The sequence below is a fragment of the Pipistrellus kuhlii genome, unplaced genomic scaffold, assembly GCF_014108245.1.
Source record: "Pipistrellus kuhlii isolate mPipKuh1 unplaced genomic scaffold, mPipKuh1.p scaffold_m20_p_3, whole genome shotgun sequence".
Lineage (NCBI taxonomy): Eukaryota > Metazoa > Chordata > Mammalia > Chiroptera > Vespertilionidae > Pipistrellus > Pipistrellus kuhlii.
The window spans coordinates 181,454,159-181,470,662 of NW_023425529.1; the positions used below are offsets into that span (position 1 = coordinate 181,454,159).

General features: G+C 50.0%; 1 protein-coding gene across 1 annotated transcript; it reads right to left on the reverse strand.

Moving 5' to 3' along the window:
- On the reverse strand, window positions 1–4,318 carry SLC25A4 (solute carrier family 25 member 4). The gene is made up of 4 exons (XM_036458526.2): window positions 4,116–4,318; window positions 2,245–2,731; window positions 1,603–1,743; window positions 1–277 (listed from the first exon to the last, which is right to left on the reverse strand). The coding sequence occupies exons 1-4, from the start codon at window positions 4,224–4,226 to the stop codon at window positions 120–122; spliced, it is 897 nt and encodes a 298-aa protein (XP_036314419.1). The 5' UTR covers window positions 4,227–4,318; the 3' UTR covers window positions 1–119.
- Between the last annotated feature and the right edge of the window lie 12,186 nt (window positions 4,319–16,504).

Here is a 16,504-nt window from a genome sequence, read left to right on the forward strand (position 1 = left end):
TTTCCTGAGGTATTCCTTCCAGTCTGGTTTTATCCCAGATCTCTCCTTTTCCTTCCCCTAGGAAGAGTGTATGAAACCACACAAACAGGTCTGGAAGCAGTGAGTTGGCTTTAATGACATTAGACAATTTTCTTGATCTCATCGTACAACACCAACACGAAGGCACCGCCCATGCCTCTCAGTACGTTGGACCAGGCGCCTTTGAAGAAAGCCTTGGCTCCCTCATCTTTGGCAATCTTCCTCCAGCAGTCCAGCGTCCCCGTGTACATGATGTCAGCTGTGGAAACAAGTGCGGGTCAGGGCTCCGTGTTTCTGGAGACCTCTGCACACAGTGTCACTAAGAAGTCGCTTGAGCTCCAACTCCCAGCCCTACACTGTGTTCAACTAGACATCCCTTTCCTGTATAACTGCTGGGCTCTCTTGTCATTCCTGCTCCTTTAGTTCGAGAACTGTGGCAATTAACCAGCTAACTCACAGCCCATCACACTCAAACGGACGCAGGGTGGGACAGAAGTGCTAACCTGGGTAGTGCCCTGTGTATGGATGAGAAAAATAAGGCCTAGTCTCGGGATATACTAGTCCAAGATAACACAGTTAAAAGAGCCACAACTAGTAGGTTGAACCAAATGAAACTACAATGACTTTTTTTTTTATGTTAAAAATGGCAATTTCATTCATTTCAACTTCTGGGAGCTAAGACTTTATCGTAGCAGGCTGCTGGAGGCTGTCCCTCGTCCACCGAAGGCCCCCTCTCCCTGCCTGTCAGAAGGAGGTTAGAGGAGAATAATTGTTTCATAAACCAGCTGATTACTTCAATCCTCCCCCTTGTTTCTGCACCCAGGCTCTACGGCTGCAATTTCCCACCTTTTCATCTCACAGCACACATAAATTACTAATATTTTTGTCATGCCAAAAATACGTATTTTGCCAATCTGTCAAAATGGATTCATTCACCCCCCGGATAGCTACTGTGTTGGCTGTTGTCATTTTTTTTATTTTTTTTTATTTGACTACCTAAGGGAAAAGAAGTTAGTGTCCATGACTAAATAATCAGCTTTTGCATGTTTTAAAAATTCTTGTGGATAAACAAACTGACCAACAAAATAAGATGGGAAGCACGGAGGCATGGAACAGACCGACATACCTCAATGTGGGGTTGATCTCATCATACAACACAAACAATGAGATAAACCAAGGAACTTGTGTACTTATATGCACTGCCCATGGACACGGGCAATAGGGTGGTGAAGACCTGGCAGGGCGGGTAGGGACTGGAAGAAGGGGAGTAAGGGGGAGGGGGGGATGGGAAATATTTATAATAGTACCAACAATAAAAAAATGTATTTAAAAAAATTACTGTGTCTCTCGGGTTGAAAATCACTGCTCTAAGAAAAAGCCTCTATCATGCTAGATACCTAGTTAAATCCACCTCTAAATACCCATTTGTTGTGTCCTTATCTATATGATAACAAAGTTCTCTAGAGAAATAGTTGAGAAGCTTGCTTTCCTTAACAACTGGAATGGTGAAGACTGAAAACAGTACCAAGCAGTGTTCTCCAGGGCAGGGAAACTCGGCGTTAGATCAGTAGGGGGCAGGCTTACCCCCCTTCCGGCCAGACTGCATCATCATCCTACGGCGGACCGTGTCAAAGGGGTAGGACACCAGCCCCGCCACCGCTGTCACCGACTGGGCGATCATCCAGCTGACAAAGATGTGCACATTCTTGGGATCCGGCAGCATCCCTGCGGGCAGAGCCAGAAGCCAAAGGGCGATGAAGGATCCCTCTCAGCAGCCCCGCAGAAAGCAGGTGGGGGTGGGAAGAGGCAGGGAACCTCCAGCCCCAGCACCCCCTTCCCCCCCCCCCCCCCTTCCAGCAGAACTGGCTACTCTGGCTGGACCTAGGCCAGCGGCGTACAGGCCAGGCTGAAGCGGTCCAGGTTACACTCAGTAACCCGCAGGGCCATGGGAAGAGGGGGCGGGCCTGCCCTTCCTCTCAATAGCCCCAGTCAAGGTCAAGGAGAATCCTCTAGCTCTATGACCTCCCTCCACCACCGCCTCCTTCCAAAGCCTCATATCAGCCCAGAAACCAGGAAAAAAAAACCCCACAGGATTAATACACAGAAAGCCCTTTGTGAGCGACAGATCCCTCAGGGTCCTGTCTGCAGGTCCTCCCCCTCCTCCCCAGGCTGCACCCCTCACCCAGCCCAGGCCACACCCCCGCCCCCCCCCAACCCTCCTCTCACCCTTGGCGGTATCATAGACTCCGAAGTAGGCGGCTCTGTAGATGATGATGCCCTGGACAGAGACGCTGAAGCCCTGGTAGAGGCCCCCGAGGCCATCGGACTTGAAGATCTTGGTGAGACAGTCGCCCAGGCCGCTGAACTCCCGCTGGGCGCTGCCCTTGCCCACGTCGGCGGCCAGCCGGGTCCTGGCGAAGTCCAGCGGGTAGACGAAGCAGAGGGAGGTGGCCCCGGCCGCCCCGCCCGACGCCAGGTTGCCGGCGAAGTAGCGCCAGAACTGCTTGTGGCGGTCCACGCCGCCCAGGAAGATCTGCTTGTACTTGTCCTTGAAGGCGAAGTTGAGCGCTTGCGTGGGGAAGTAGCGGATCACGTTGGCCAGGTTCCCGCGCCAGAAGGAGAGGAAGCCCTGCTCCTTGGGGATCCTCACCACGCAATCCATGATCCCCTTGTACTGCTGCTCGGCGCTGATCTGTTTGCTGGCATGCTGGACCTGCGGGGGGCGGGCGCGGGGGAGGAGGGGGCCGTGAGGAGGGGCAGGGCAGAGGGAGGAGGAGAACAGGGCGAGAGAAAAAGAAACATTGGCACGCCCTCGATTTGCTTTTTAATAATAATTTTTAAAAAATGCCTGGGGAAAACAAACAAATGGGGTAAATGAATGGTAGGTGGCTCCTTGGCTCACAGGCCCCCAAACCCAATGGTGCCTCCATTACCAGGGCCCTTGAGAAAAAAATGCTCTGCCCCACGTAGATGGAGACGAGGACGTAACTGTGTAAGGGGTGGTTTGTGTGCAGCATTCTCCTAGGTGCCAGAACTGTGCGAGGGGCTTACTGGGACATAGAGAGGATGAGAGACCCCCTCCCCCACCCCCACCCCAGAGGGCACCCGTGCTCTCATAGACATGCTGAGCAGGTGAGGGCTCCTTCGTGGCCATCCAGTCTCCCTGGAGACCAGGATCTCCGAGGAGCAGCTGTTCTAACAGAAAGAGGAGAAACCCACTGGGCACTAGACGGAGCCTGGAAATGGTCAGGCACGTTATTATCCAAGTAACTGATTGTTGAGGGGCCTATGGCTGTGGTGAGCCATGCAGGGGGTTCTTGTGAAGCATTTTGACTCCCACATGGAAGAGGCCCGATTCCTCAATGACAGGCCCATGTCCTTGGGACACGTGAGGAAAAGAGGACGGATTGGAGGGTGGTGGTGATGACAGGGATGATGATGATGGGATGCCATTCAATGGCCAGGCTGGAGTGGAAACGATCTGGGGAAAGGACGAGTAAGGTCGGCCATCCGAGTTTACTCCAAAAAAAAGCTTAATCCCTCAAAACCTGTGTCTTCAAACGGGGAAAGCTGCAGGAGACAATAGCTGCCCTTGCAGGGGTTACATAAACATGAATGAAACACGTATGTCATCATCTAGCCTAGTGCGTGGGATCCACAGCAAGCAGCTCCTCTGGAATAATTAAGGTTTTTATTGCAAAAGGCGGGTGGTGCCGGTGAAAAGGTGCAGCAAGCAAGGAGACATTGAAAATCCAAAGGTGAGTGCGACCTAGGAGGCCTGAGTGCGTGCCAGGGCTGGCCCGGGCGCAGGATCTGGCTGGCTGAGACCCACCCGGGGTGGGTTTCCATATATAGACACCGGGCCGCCGCGCGCCACCCGACACCAGGCATCTGCGCAGGGGGCACCTTCCCCTTGGCGGGCCGGCCGGGCGCAGGGCCTGGGGCCTAGCGCAGGTTTGCTGCAGCCCATCCGGCTCCCGATCCCCGATTCCCGATCCCCGATCTCCGATCCCCGATCCCCGATCCCCGCGCCCCGCGCCCGGCGCATCCCGAGCGCCCTGCCCGCCGCGCCCGCGCCCGCCCCGCGCCCTCCGCACCTGCAGCAGCAGCTTGACCCTCTCGATGGGGGCGACCGCGGTCTTGGAGACGGCGGCGGCGATGCCACCCGCCAGGAAGTCCTTGAGGAAGCTCAGAGCCTGGTCACTCATGATGCCGCCGGGAGCCGCGCTCTCGCTCTCGCCTCCGCCGGGCCAGGCACGGCCACCCCGTCTCCGTCCCTGCGCGTCGCGAAGGGGCCGCCCGCCTCGCCCCGCATCCCTCCTTATATCCCCCGCCCGGCCTCTCGCGAGAGGAGGAGGGCCCGGCGGCCGGGCGCACGGAGCGCATTGGCTGGGCAGGTGCCTGCGCCCCGGGCCGCCCGCTGCCGCAGAGGGCAAAGGGGGCGAGGGCGGATCCGGGCGGGGGGCTGTGCCTGCGGCCGGGGACGTTTAAAGGGCACAGCCGTGCTCCCTCCCCAGCGTGTCCCCTGTCCCGCGACCGGAGGAGGAGGACGAGGAGGAGGAGGAGGAGGAGGAGGGAACACGGTGTCTCGGGGCGCGGGGGCCGCTGTATTTATAGCTCAGGCCGGGCCGGCTGGGGACGGATGGATGCCTGGAGCCCGGGCCTGCACGGGCCGCTCCGGGGCAGGCCGTTTCAGGCTCATTTTTTCCTTCTTCTTCCCCCCGGAATGGTGTCCCTGACTACCTGGACCTGGGCCTCTCCGGAGGTGTGTGCGCTCTCACAAATAACCAACATCCTCCAAAACAAATACGAACGTCACCCGATGCGGAGATTGCCCAACACCGTCTGGCAACCTGCTGAGCCCCCTGGTGTCCCCATTCAAGCGGTTCCACCATTCATTCTGCTTTCAAACGCTCATGTCCTGCAGCAGGAAAGACCGAACGCAGGGGGCTAGGGGAACAGTTATTTTAACTGTGTGTGTGTGTGTGTGTGTGTGTGTGTGGTGTCTGTGGGTGATGTGTGCGTGCATGTGTGTGTATGTATGTGTGTGGTGTGTGTGTGTGTGTGGTGTGTGTGTATGTGGTGTGTGTGTGAGGTTGTGTGTGTGTGTGAGGTTGTGTGTGTGTGTGGTGTGTGCGTGTGTGTGTGTGTGTGTGGTGTCTGTGTGTGATGTGTGTGTGCATGTGTGTGTATGTGTGTGTGGTGTGTGTAGTGTGTGTGGTGTGTGTGTGAGGTTGTGTGTGTGAGGTTGTGTGTGTGTGTGTGTGGTGTCTGTGTGTGACGTGTGCGTGCATGTGTGTGTGTATATGTATGTGTGTGTGTGTGTGTGTTGCTTTTCTCTTAGTCAGCTTGTTACCCCTAACAGCCCGATGACACTAAGAGCAGGGACCCCATAGGACACTCTGCTCTCAGTGCAATCTCAGCACATATTCTGGGCGGAGCGGCCTGGGGCAGCTGGCTGCTTCCCCCCAGCGTAGCTGGGTGATAGGAAGAGAAGGTCGAGTCCTTGGCCCTACCTGCCTCCTTTAGCAGGCGCCTGGGCTTGGGAAGACGTATGCTATGTAGTCCTAGGGAACTGATTGCAATTAGCAACCCCTTCCCACCCCCTCAAATATATTCCTGTGAGCTTTGATCCTTATCGTTTTTCCAGGCAATTCATATCATCGCACAGGTTTGCGAAAACAGCTGTTCCTTCCCCTGGGATGATTGCAATTCGTTTTTAACTCGAAACTCTTTACCCTGGCCAACCCTTTTCCCACGGGTGTTCCTGTTCTTTTGTACATTGACACGTTTATTCTTTTCTTTTCTTTTTTTCCACGAGCTTGCTGATGCATGCAGACCTCAGGTTGGGTGTCGATTGAGCTGCGGCTGGGTGTCACCCGGGGTCTGGACACTTCAGTGGGGCAGAGGTCGCTGGTTGGGCGCCAGGACTGCAGAGGAGATGCGTTTATCTGAGGTCGGGGCAGGCTAGAGTTCGGAAATGCAGGTGAGCTGTGTGGACGCTAACAAAGGGCAAATGTACCAAGATCACAGCAGGCAGAAGGTCAGGAATTCGAGATAAGCAGAAAAGCCCTTATGCATTCATTCAACAAAAACATTTGAGCTACTGAGTTCCAGAAAAGGAGTTTGGCCCTGTGGATTCAAAATGAGATATCTCAGTCCTTAAGAACCTTACAGTCAGCCCTAGCCGATTTGGCTCAGTGGATAGAGCATCAGCCTGTGGACTGAAGAGTCTCAGGTTTGATTCTGGTCAAGGGCACATGCCCAGTTTCGGGCTTGATTCCCAGTAGGAGCTGTGCAAGAGGCAGCCGATCAATGATTCTCATCATTGAAGTTCTGCCTCCTTCTCCCTCTTCCTTCCTCTCTGATATCAGTAATAATATATTTAAGGGGGGGAAAAGAACCTTACATTCAGCAGGTGACCTATTTGTCACTTGTTTAACTTTATTTACCCACAGCTTCACATATAGATTTCCACGGATCAACACAATCCACATATTAATCATTTCTTATTGTAAGGATGTACTGTATTCCATCCTGTTAACATAGAGTAGTTGCCTAATTCATTTTCCTTCTATCTGTACATTAGAGATGTTTCTTAGGTGTATAATGAAAAATAGTGCTGGTATATAAAACTTCTGCACAAATTCTTTCTCCCTTCAGTTTTTTTCTTCTCATGTATCCCCAAAATGGAAAGGATAGATTGAACATTTAAAAAGTTTTGTGTGGCCAAAACCGGTTTGGCTCAGTGGATAGAGTGTCAGCCTGAGGACTGAAGGGTCCCGGGTTTGATTCTGGTCAAGGGCATGTACCTTGGTTGTGGGCATATCCCCAGTAGGGGGCATGCTAGAGGCAGCTGATCAATGACTTTCTCATCAATGTTTCTAACTCTCTATTTCTCTCCCTTCCTCTTTGTAAAAAAAATCAATAAAATATATTTTTAAAAAATAAAAATAATTAAAATGTTTTGTGTGGGTTTGTTTTTTTTTGAGTGCCTATTGAGCAGTTGCTCTGCCTAAGTGTGGAGCCACCAGCCACATAGATGGGGCTCTTGTTTCCTACAGATGCTCTTCCAACACTGGCTTGAAAAAAAATAATCTTTTAGTTATCTGTGTTTTCTGAGTTCTCATTGGTGCCTCTTTGATTGATATGAAATGATACATGTTCATATGATTTGATTTAATTGGTCAGGGTTTTCCTTCTACAAAAATAAATATCCCTTATGGCAGGGAAGCAGAGTACTTCTTCATGTTCACAACAATGTTTCATACATCAAGGCCAATTAATAAATGTTGAGTATTTTTCGTTTTGTTTTCTTTTGATATTTATTCTATTACATTGTTCTAAATGTTATTTATTTAAATATGAACAGATCCATAATACGATGGTATGCTTCATGTTTCGGTGGAAATGTAACTCTTTTGTAGATAGATTTGTCTATTTGCCCTACTAGGTAGTCTATTCCAATTCTCTTGGTATTTATTTATTTATTTATTTATTTTAATCCTTACCCAAGGATTAAAATAAGTCCTTACTAATCCTTACATGCTTACTAATTTTAGAGAGAGGGGAAAGGAGAGAGAGAGAGAGAAACATTTATGTGAGAGAGAAGGATCAACCAGTTGCTTCCTGTACTCGCTTTGGGCATGTGCCCTTACCAGGAATTGAACCCACATTCTTTAGGGTGGTCATTATTTGTTTTTTAAATCTAACACTACATTATATATTATAAAAAGGTATGATCTAATTTCATTTTTCTCCATAACCATTCTCGGGTATCCCAACACGAATTCTTAAGTAGATAGTTTCTTTTCTTTATTATTTGTATTATATTACTAATTCTAGTATTAATTTCATGTATTCATTTCTTATAATAGCTTTAATTTATGAAATCGTCATGCCATGACTTATTTGATTACTGAACTTTAAAAAATAACATACTTGATAGTACAACCACTTCAACCATGAAAAGTTTTATCTGCTTAAATGCCTGGATTTACTTTCACTGTCAATTTGTTCAATTATTTAAACATTACCAGAAGACTTTAACAGACATTTAAATTAAATTAAATACTGAGTTAATATTTAATGTGGGATGTTAATGTTTAATTCAGGAAATGTCATCTTTGTTTTAATGTTGCTGATTTTTCATACTTTCTAAATGAGAGGTATCATAATTCTCCCTGGCTTCTGTCCAATGGCCCTGCCATGCAGGAGGAGCTGTAGCCAGCCTCCTTGACAAGAGGTTACCCGTGGAGACTCATACTGACCTCTCCCTCCATTGACTTTCTCAGAAAAGGGAGACCTGGCATGCCCCCGGAGCATGAGCTGCCTGTGATCATAAGATCCAGGTATCGCTTACACAGACGGCGAGAGAATGGTGCTCAGCAGAACATGTGTCTGCCTGCCAGGCCCAGTGCCCGGTGGCTTCCTGCCAAGGAGAGAGTGGACAGAGTGGACAGGCCGCTGGGAGATGAGAGAGGAAGCTCTGCTTTTAGACGCAGCTCGGTCTCCTGGAGCCTGGGGGGTTTGAGGGGGCAGGGACGGGGCTGTGCAGGAAGGAGCGATGGTCCTGAGCTGGCCTTTGGAATTTCAGTGGAAGCTTGTCAAGAATGACTCTGTTTTTACTGAATTGGGACTAGAGAACGGGAGCTGCTCGTGAGCCAAAGGCAAAGGAAGAAAAGCACTCAAGGATTTGCTGACGGTGGTGGCTGCAGAGTGCCTGTGTGTGGGTGACCATCTAAATCCTGTAGGAACTTGCGCACACCATGACTATTTGTTCACATGGTGAATTCCAGCTTCGCAGAGAGGAAAGAATTCTGTAAGTTTTTTTTTTTTTATCATATAGGATCACATATGAATGGCTGAATTTCAATCAAAGGTGATTCATGATAGACCCTCCCTTCCCCCAACTGATGGACGGAGTATGACGCAACCTGCACCTGCGGCCTGGACATTCCTGAGCACCTAGCCAGGCACCTTGCATGGACTGTACATCGAACCACCCATCAGCACCTGCGAGACACCCTAAGCCCCCGATTCCTAAGCCCCTGAGGGCCTAGGCATGTGCCTTATATGAAACTACTAAACAGCTTGTGCCGAGGACCCTAAGCCCCATCCCTTCCCGTTCCTCCCCTCAAAAGGCGCCTTCCTTCCTGCACAAATGCTCTCTCTTCCTTTGGGAGGCGGCCCTGGAGGGCCTTTCTCCTCCCATAAAGCCTGTGTCCTGGTTTTCGGCCCTCTGTCTCATCTTTCAACTAATAGGTTCATTCTGTATTCTTTTGAAAAGACAAAAAATAAATACAATATTTCCCCACAGTTATTCCTCAGGGTAGCTTTACACACACACACCATACGGATCTGCAGAAATCGCAAGTATTCCTGCAAAATACTCCAAACACAAGCTCCCACTTAGCTGATGCCAAGCAAAATCGTGGAACTGCAAAGTGTGTGACTTTATAGAAACTTCTTACCCTTTAGTGATCAGCTCCCTTGGGACTCCACTTCCCTCCTGCTCTTCCCCATCAGAACAGAAACTCTCTGAATAGTGGACATCATTCATTCACTCATTCACTCATTCTTTTCCTTTTCATCTTTCAGCACTCATTTTGAATGCCTTCCCTGGGCACTGACACTCTGTGGGGTACTGGTGATGCCAAAGTCAGGAAGGCAAGACTGCAGCCCTGGAGGGCCTGGCAGGGCAGGTACCACGCACTTGTGTTGCCTACGAGGCTGCTCCCGCCCGGGGTGGCACGAGTCCCATTAGGGCTCTTATTATACTTCTAGGCGCATGACCTCCAACGTGTTACCTGTCAGAACTTGCATTTTTCAATTTGTATGAACCAAAAAGTGACATGAGAGGGATTTTAGGCATCAGCATTGAAAGTAGGTGACTTTAAAAAAAAAAATAAAAAAAAAAAAATATATATATATATATATATATATATATATATATATATATATTATTGATTTTTTACAGACAGGAAGGGAGAGGGATAGAGAGTTCGAAACATCGATGAGAGAGAAACATCGATCAGCTGCCTTTTGTACACCCCCTACTGGGGATGTGCCCTGTGACCGGAATCAAACCCAGGACCTTTCAGTCTGCAGACCGATGCTCTATCCACTGAGCCAAACTGGTTTCAGCTAAAGTAGGTGACTTCTGGGGGCAGAGGTACCTCTGAGTCGTTAAAGAAAAAGGAAAAAGAAAAAAGATGATCAGAGGGCCTTCTCCCTGAAGACCCTCATCCCTGGAGAACTGACGCAGTGGTGGCCGGAGGCAGAGAGCCTGGGGACTCTCCACAGGGACAGCACTCTCCCTCCCCCATCCCCAGCAGGCAGCCCCTCCCCCATTCCTACCTAGAGATGCCCAACTTCTCTCATCCGCCCACCCTCTCCTACTTTTGTCCAAAACTCCAACAGCATCTCGGTATTTTATGGCACAATTCAGCTTATTTTATGTGTGTGTTAATAAGGCCAGTTTCCCTGGCTTGCATTTTACTCACCTGGAGTGAACTTGATTGATTTTCCAAGTACATTCTGAGCTGGCTTCCCTCGTATTCACACTGGGAAGGTTGTGTTGCACACACCCTACCAATCATTTTTTTAAACACTTGCTTTATTCCTGTTATTATTAAAATCAACGTCTAGTGAAGGTTTCTAGAGGGGCATTTTTGCTCGTCTGTATTGTTAAAGAACAATAATTAGCAATTTTAATGAATGAGTTTTTTTGTTTGCTTGCTTGTTTTTTTTTTTTGTTTGTTTGTTTTATCATGCTTCTTTTTCCTCATTTATTCAGCTGGACATTCTACGCCATTGCCTCTGAAAAAGAAAACATCCAGAAAGCAGAGAAAGTCGTCTACTCGTGACATTAGCATTCCCAGAGGGAGAGAAAGAATTCAGATATAAACCGTAGCCGCGGTAGAATACCTTCAGGGAAGCAGCGATTCCTACCCAGCCCACCCCACTCCTTTCAGTGGTCACATCCAGTTTTCCCAGAGCCGGGGGAAGGAAGATTGCCAGAGGCAGCCAGCAGCAGGGAGAAGGGCCAGGCCTTGTCCCAGCACAAAGGTCAGAGGCAGCCTCGGAGCTCATCCATGCATGGAAATGAGCAGGAGAGCAATCCCGGCCACGGGCCAGCCTGCCGGCGTGAAGGGCCCGCGGAGCCGGCACCACGGGCTTCCGGCCCCATCGTGGCGTGGTGCGGAGCTCGGAATAAAACCTCGTTCAAGGACACCAGAGTGAGCGGAGGGGAAGCCAGGCCGGGAGAGCCGCGTGGCTGGGAACGGGGCAGCTGTCAGGAGTGACCTTGACGGGGCCAAGGCTGAAGCTCGGCCAGGGATAAGGGCCCGGCATCGTGGGTAAAGGGCTCGCCAGACCCATGGCCCTCCGTCCACAGTGTGAACGGAAGGAGCCACACGCCGACCTGACAAGCTCAGGGAGGCCTGCGTGGCAGTCTTGCAAACTCAGAGACCTAAGATCACCACAAAAGATGGTTTGAAAATAAATATCTAACTACAAACAGGTTATAGTGGGTAGTTATGTCCTAGGCCGATATTTTCCCTGACAAAGATCAACTTAGATCTTCTTTACTGAGCCCATTTGCCTTTTTGCCTCTAAGATAACATATCTGAGAGATGTCTGGGTAACATGTAACTTCCCTTTTTCCGGAGCCCCTGGGGCACAACCAAATGTGGTGGGCGCCAGGACAGATGCCTCAGATTCCTTCGTTATCATGTTAATTGTCCCTGCACTCACCTGAGTACACATCCATCATTTTACTTTTTACCCAATTCTAGGGGTTTCCCACTGCTTTCCTTTATCCCACCTCCTTACTCCATCACCAATGAACTTGTCACCCACCTATGTCCCTCCTTTGATTGCAATGTATAATTAGAAATGTAACCCGCCATTCTTCGGAGCATTATCTCAATCCACTGAGGTTCTGCTTCCCGGCATGTGTTGACAGTTTGGCTCAAATAAACTCCCAAAAATTCTTTACAGGTTTCAATGGTTTTTCCGTCAACAATAAAAATTCCTGGAGTTTAGAAATTCCTGAAATTCCACTGGAAAACAGCAGAGAGACAAGGGGACACTAAGCGTTTCTGCCACTGGGCAGAGGGAGTCTCTTAATTGAAACTAAGGTGCTTTGTACAGCAGAGTTTGTCCATATTCATTCTTGCTTAGTATTTTCTTAATTTAAAAAAATAATATGCGCCTTGGCCTGTTTGGCTCAGTGGGTAGGGTCCTGGGTTCGATTCCTGTCAAGGACACCTCGGTTGCAGGCTCCCGGCCCTGGTTGGAGGCATGCAGGAGGCAACCAATCAATGTGTCTCTCTCACATAGGTGTTTCTGTCTCTCCATCTCCCTTCCACTCTCTTTAAAAATCAATGGGTGAGGATTAAACAAAAAAGATAATATACTAAAGACATAATAATTTTGGAAACTCTTACTATTGTTTGGTCCATCAAGGGCATTTATTTTTTAAAAATATATATTTTATTGAATTTTTTTTTTTTTTTTTTTTTTTTACAGAGAGGAAGGGAGAGGGATAGAGAGCTAGAAACATCAATGAGAGAGAAACATCCATCAGCTGCCTCCTGCACACCTCCTATTGGGATTGTGACTGCAACCAAAGTACATGCCCTTGACTGGAATAGAATCCGGGACCCTTCAGTCCACAGGCCGACACCATCCACTGAGCCAAACCGGTCAGGGCAGAGACATTTCTTTAAGGAGGAAACACAGTCCTGGCCAAGTAGCTCAGTGGGTTAGAGCATCATCTGGATTCACCAAGACTTCGGATTTCATCTCCGGTCTGGCACATACAAGAATCAACCAATAAATGCATAAGTAAATGGAACAAAAATCAATTTCTCCCCCCCTCAATCAATCAATCAATCAATCAATCAATAAAAGAAGGAGACTCACACTTAACTGAGAGTGACTGTAGGGAGGGCGAGAAAGACTTCAGGGCAGTTTTTGCTACAAATCTCTATGAAACTCCAGTTTATGCGTGGGTATTAAATGCTGACTATGTATGTATAGCAACAGACTCTTCCAACATGATACCTTAAACATAATAGTTGTTCAATAAGTGTTTGTTGAATAATTAGGGAACTAACATGCTTCAATTTTTAGTATAATTTTCCCCCCAATAATGGAGCACCAGGAGCTCACCTTAATTTTTGTAGTGCACTATGAAATATAGGTATATGAAATTTCATTATAGAAAGTAGGAGAAATTACACCAGCAGAAATATGATTGTCTATAGCAGTGTTTCCCAAAGTGTGTTATGCATACCCCCAGGGGTACGGGAAGAGTTTGGGGAGGATATGCACTGCACTGTGCTTAGCTGCGCCTAATTCTATGTTCTCATGAGTACAAGGGGTACTCAGTGTTACGAAAATTATAGAAGGGGTACACATATGTCAAAAGTTTGGGAAACACTGGTCTATAGCATACTGTCTGCCATATAAAATCATGGCCACTATAATGGTGGATTTGTCCATTTCTCCCGTAGTTCTGTCAGGTTTTTCTTTACATGTTTTAGGGCTTTGTTTTTAAAGTTATACAAGATTCTGGGTGAACTTAACTTTTTATCATTAAGTTGTAGTCCTCTTTATCAACAGTAATGCTTTTTCTTAAAGTTCCTTTCCCCTAAATGGGCAGAGTAATACCTGCTTTCCTTGAGTTTGTATTTGCCTAATTTATATTTTTATACTCCTTCACTTCTAACCATTCTGTATGTTTGAGATATGTTCCCTGTAAAGTCTATATTTTCTTTTTTATTTTAAAAAATTCTAAATTGACACCCTTATTCTTCTAGCTGGAGAGTTTGGATCCATTTCCATTTCTCATGACCAGTGATATTTTCAAAAATTTATTTTGAAATATGGATTCAAAGGAAGTTGCAAAGGAATCACTTACACATATTTAACATTTTTGACTCTGCTATTTTATCTTATGCTATTTGTCCTCCTTATGCATGTTTTATAAAGTCATTTACATGACACTTACCATGGCTATCCTATGTCAACAATGACATATATTTCTGAATTACTACTAAGGTGCTAATAACACAGTAATTATTGTTTTAGGTGGCTACTGTTTTGCCAGGTTCAGAAAGTGCCAAGTTTCCTGGTTAGGCACTAGGTGTTCCTGGGACCATAGCACAACTTGATTTACTGCTTCAGAAAACACTAAAGTCAAATTAATGAGGAATGACACAGCTGTCAGATATTCAGGACTTGAATGAGTGAATTGAGCTCTGGAAGGCTTGTTTGAATTTCCTGACATTATTCCACGAGGCCACTAGAGGGAGATCACATACAGTTATTCTCAAAATAATAGCCTAAGTCCCTAATTTTTATCAAAAACTTGCCAATAGCCCAATAGCCCCAGCCGGTTTGGCTCAGCGGATAGAGCGTTGGCCTGCAGATCGAAGGGTCCTGGGTTCCATTTGGGTCAAGGGCACCGACCTCGGTTGCAGGCTCCTCCCCTGTCCGGCCTGGCAGGAGGCAACCAATCCATGTGCTTCTCTCACATCAATGCTTCTCTCTCTCTCCCTCTCTCTCCCTCTCTCTCCCCCAAAATCAATGGAAAAATACCTAGGGTGAGGATTTAAAAAACAAAACAAAATAACTTGTAAATAGCACGCAACCCTAAGAAATAAAAACCTTCCTACTTTTAAAAAGACATCAATCAATCAACAACAGAGGCCCGGGGAGGAGGGTCCTTGCCCGCCTCCCCTCCCCTCCCCGCCCAGCGGGTCCTCGCGGCTTTGGGGGCGGCGCTGCGGGGCGGGTGTGAACGGGGCTCCGATCAGGGCGCCCCGCAGCCCGCAGCGGCCCAGCCCGGGAGGACCTCCCCCGGGTCCCGAGCCTCCGGAGAGACCGGAGGGCGGGGAACGCGGGCTCGGGGGCGCCCCCTTCCGCCCGCCAGGCTCATTCGCGCGCCCTCCCCAGGATGGTCACCTCCCCGCCCGCATCCCGCCGCCTCCCCGCCCGCATCCCGCCGCCGAGGCCTCCGGGGCGGCTGGCGCCGTGGCCCTGACCCCCGCTCCACCGCCGCCCGGAGACACGGTGCCCGGGAGCCGGTGCCCGGGAGCCGCGCGGGGGCCACTCCGGGCTGCGGGTCCGCCTGCCGAGCCTCTGCGTCCGGGCGCGGGGGCAGGCGGAGCGGGGGGTAGAGGTGGGGGGGCAGGCGGAGGGGGGCCAGGCGGAGGGTGGGGGGGGGCAGGCGGAGGGGGGGCAAGTGGGGGGTGGGGCAGGCGGGGGTGGGGGGGCAGGCGGAGGGGGGCCAGGCGGGGGTGGGGGGGCAGGCGGGGGTGGGGGGGCAGGCGGAGGGGGGCCAGGCGGAGGTGGGGGGTGGAGGTGGGGGTGAGGGGTGAGGGGTGGGGGGTGGGACTGGCCTGGCTGCCGGGCGACGGGGAAAATCTCCAAACCCTAAGTCCAGCTCCCCGCTGGCCCTTAGCGGGTCCCCAGGTCACTGATCTCGCGGTTACTTTGTTGTTGTTGTTGTTGTTGTTTAAAATGTGTTTCTTTATTGATCTCAGAGAGGGAGGGAGAAGGAGAGAAAGAGAAACATCAGTGATGAGAGAACAACTGATCACCTGCCTCCTGCGCGCCCCCTACTGGGATGGAGCCCGAAACCCGGGCCTGTGCCCTTGGCCGACCCGAACCTGGGCCCTTCAGTGCGCAGGCCAGCGCTCCATCCACCGCGCCGACCGGCTAGGCTAGGGCGAACGTGGAGGTTACTCGGCGCTCCGCAGGGCACTAAGCCCTTAGGGCCCTTATCCCGTTAACGCTTTCAGCAGAAGCGAGGTGGGCTGTGTGGCCTCTGTTTGCAGAGTGACTGGCCCAAGGCCTCGGCCCAGCGCTGTGGGGCCGCTCCAGGCCGGGGCAGAACTGCGAGGCGAGGCAGCGGGGTTCCCAGCCTCCACCTTCCCCCCTAATTTCCCTCCAGGCAGCGCCGCCCAGCAGCCATGTGTTTCCTGGCTCCTGACCCAGGTACCTGCCCTTCCCCAGGTGTAGGACGGCAGCCATGGGCTCAGATGGTTGTTTTTTTGGTTTGTTTTTAATATATTTTATTGATTTTTTTTTTTTTTAACAGGAAGGGAGAGGGATAGAGACTTAGAAACATCGATCAGCTGCCTCCTGCACATCCTCCACTGGGGATGTGCCCGCAACCAAGGTATGTGCCCTTGACCGCAATTGAACCTGGGACCTTTCTGTCTGCAGTCAGACTCTCTATCCACTGAGCCAAACCGGTTTCGGCCATGGTCTCAGTTTTAAGCGAGGTTCCCTCCTTCCCTAACCGCTCCCATGGCTCCCATAGCTCCCATGTTCCCTGAACATGGACCGTAGTCTGACCCCACGCAGGTTTGCGCTGGTTTCCCGCGCGGAGGGGAGAGAAGTGCCCCCTCCGAGGGAGGTATACGACGCTGGTCCAAGCGCTTGCGGTGGTGGAATGGAGACCCCGGCC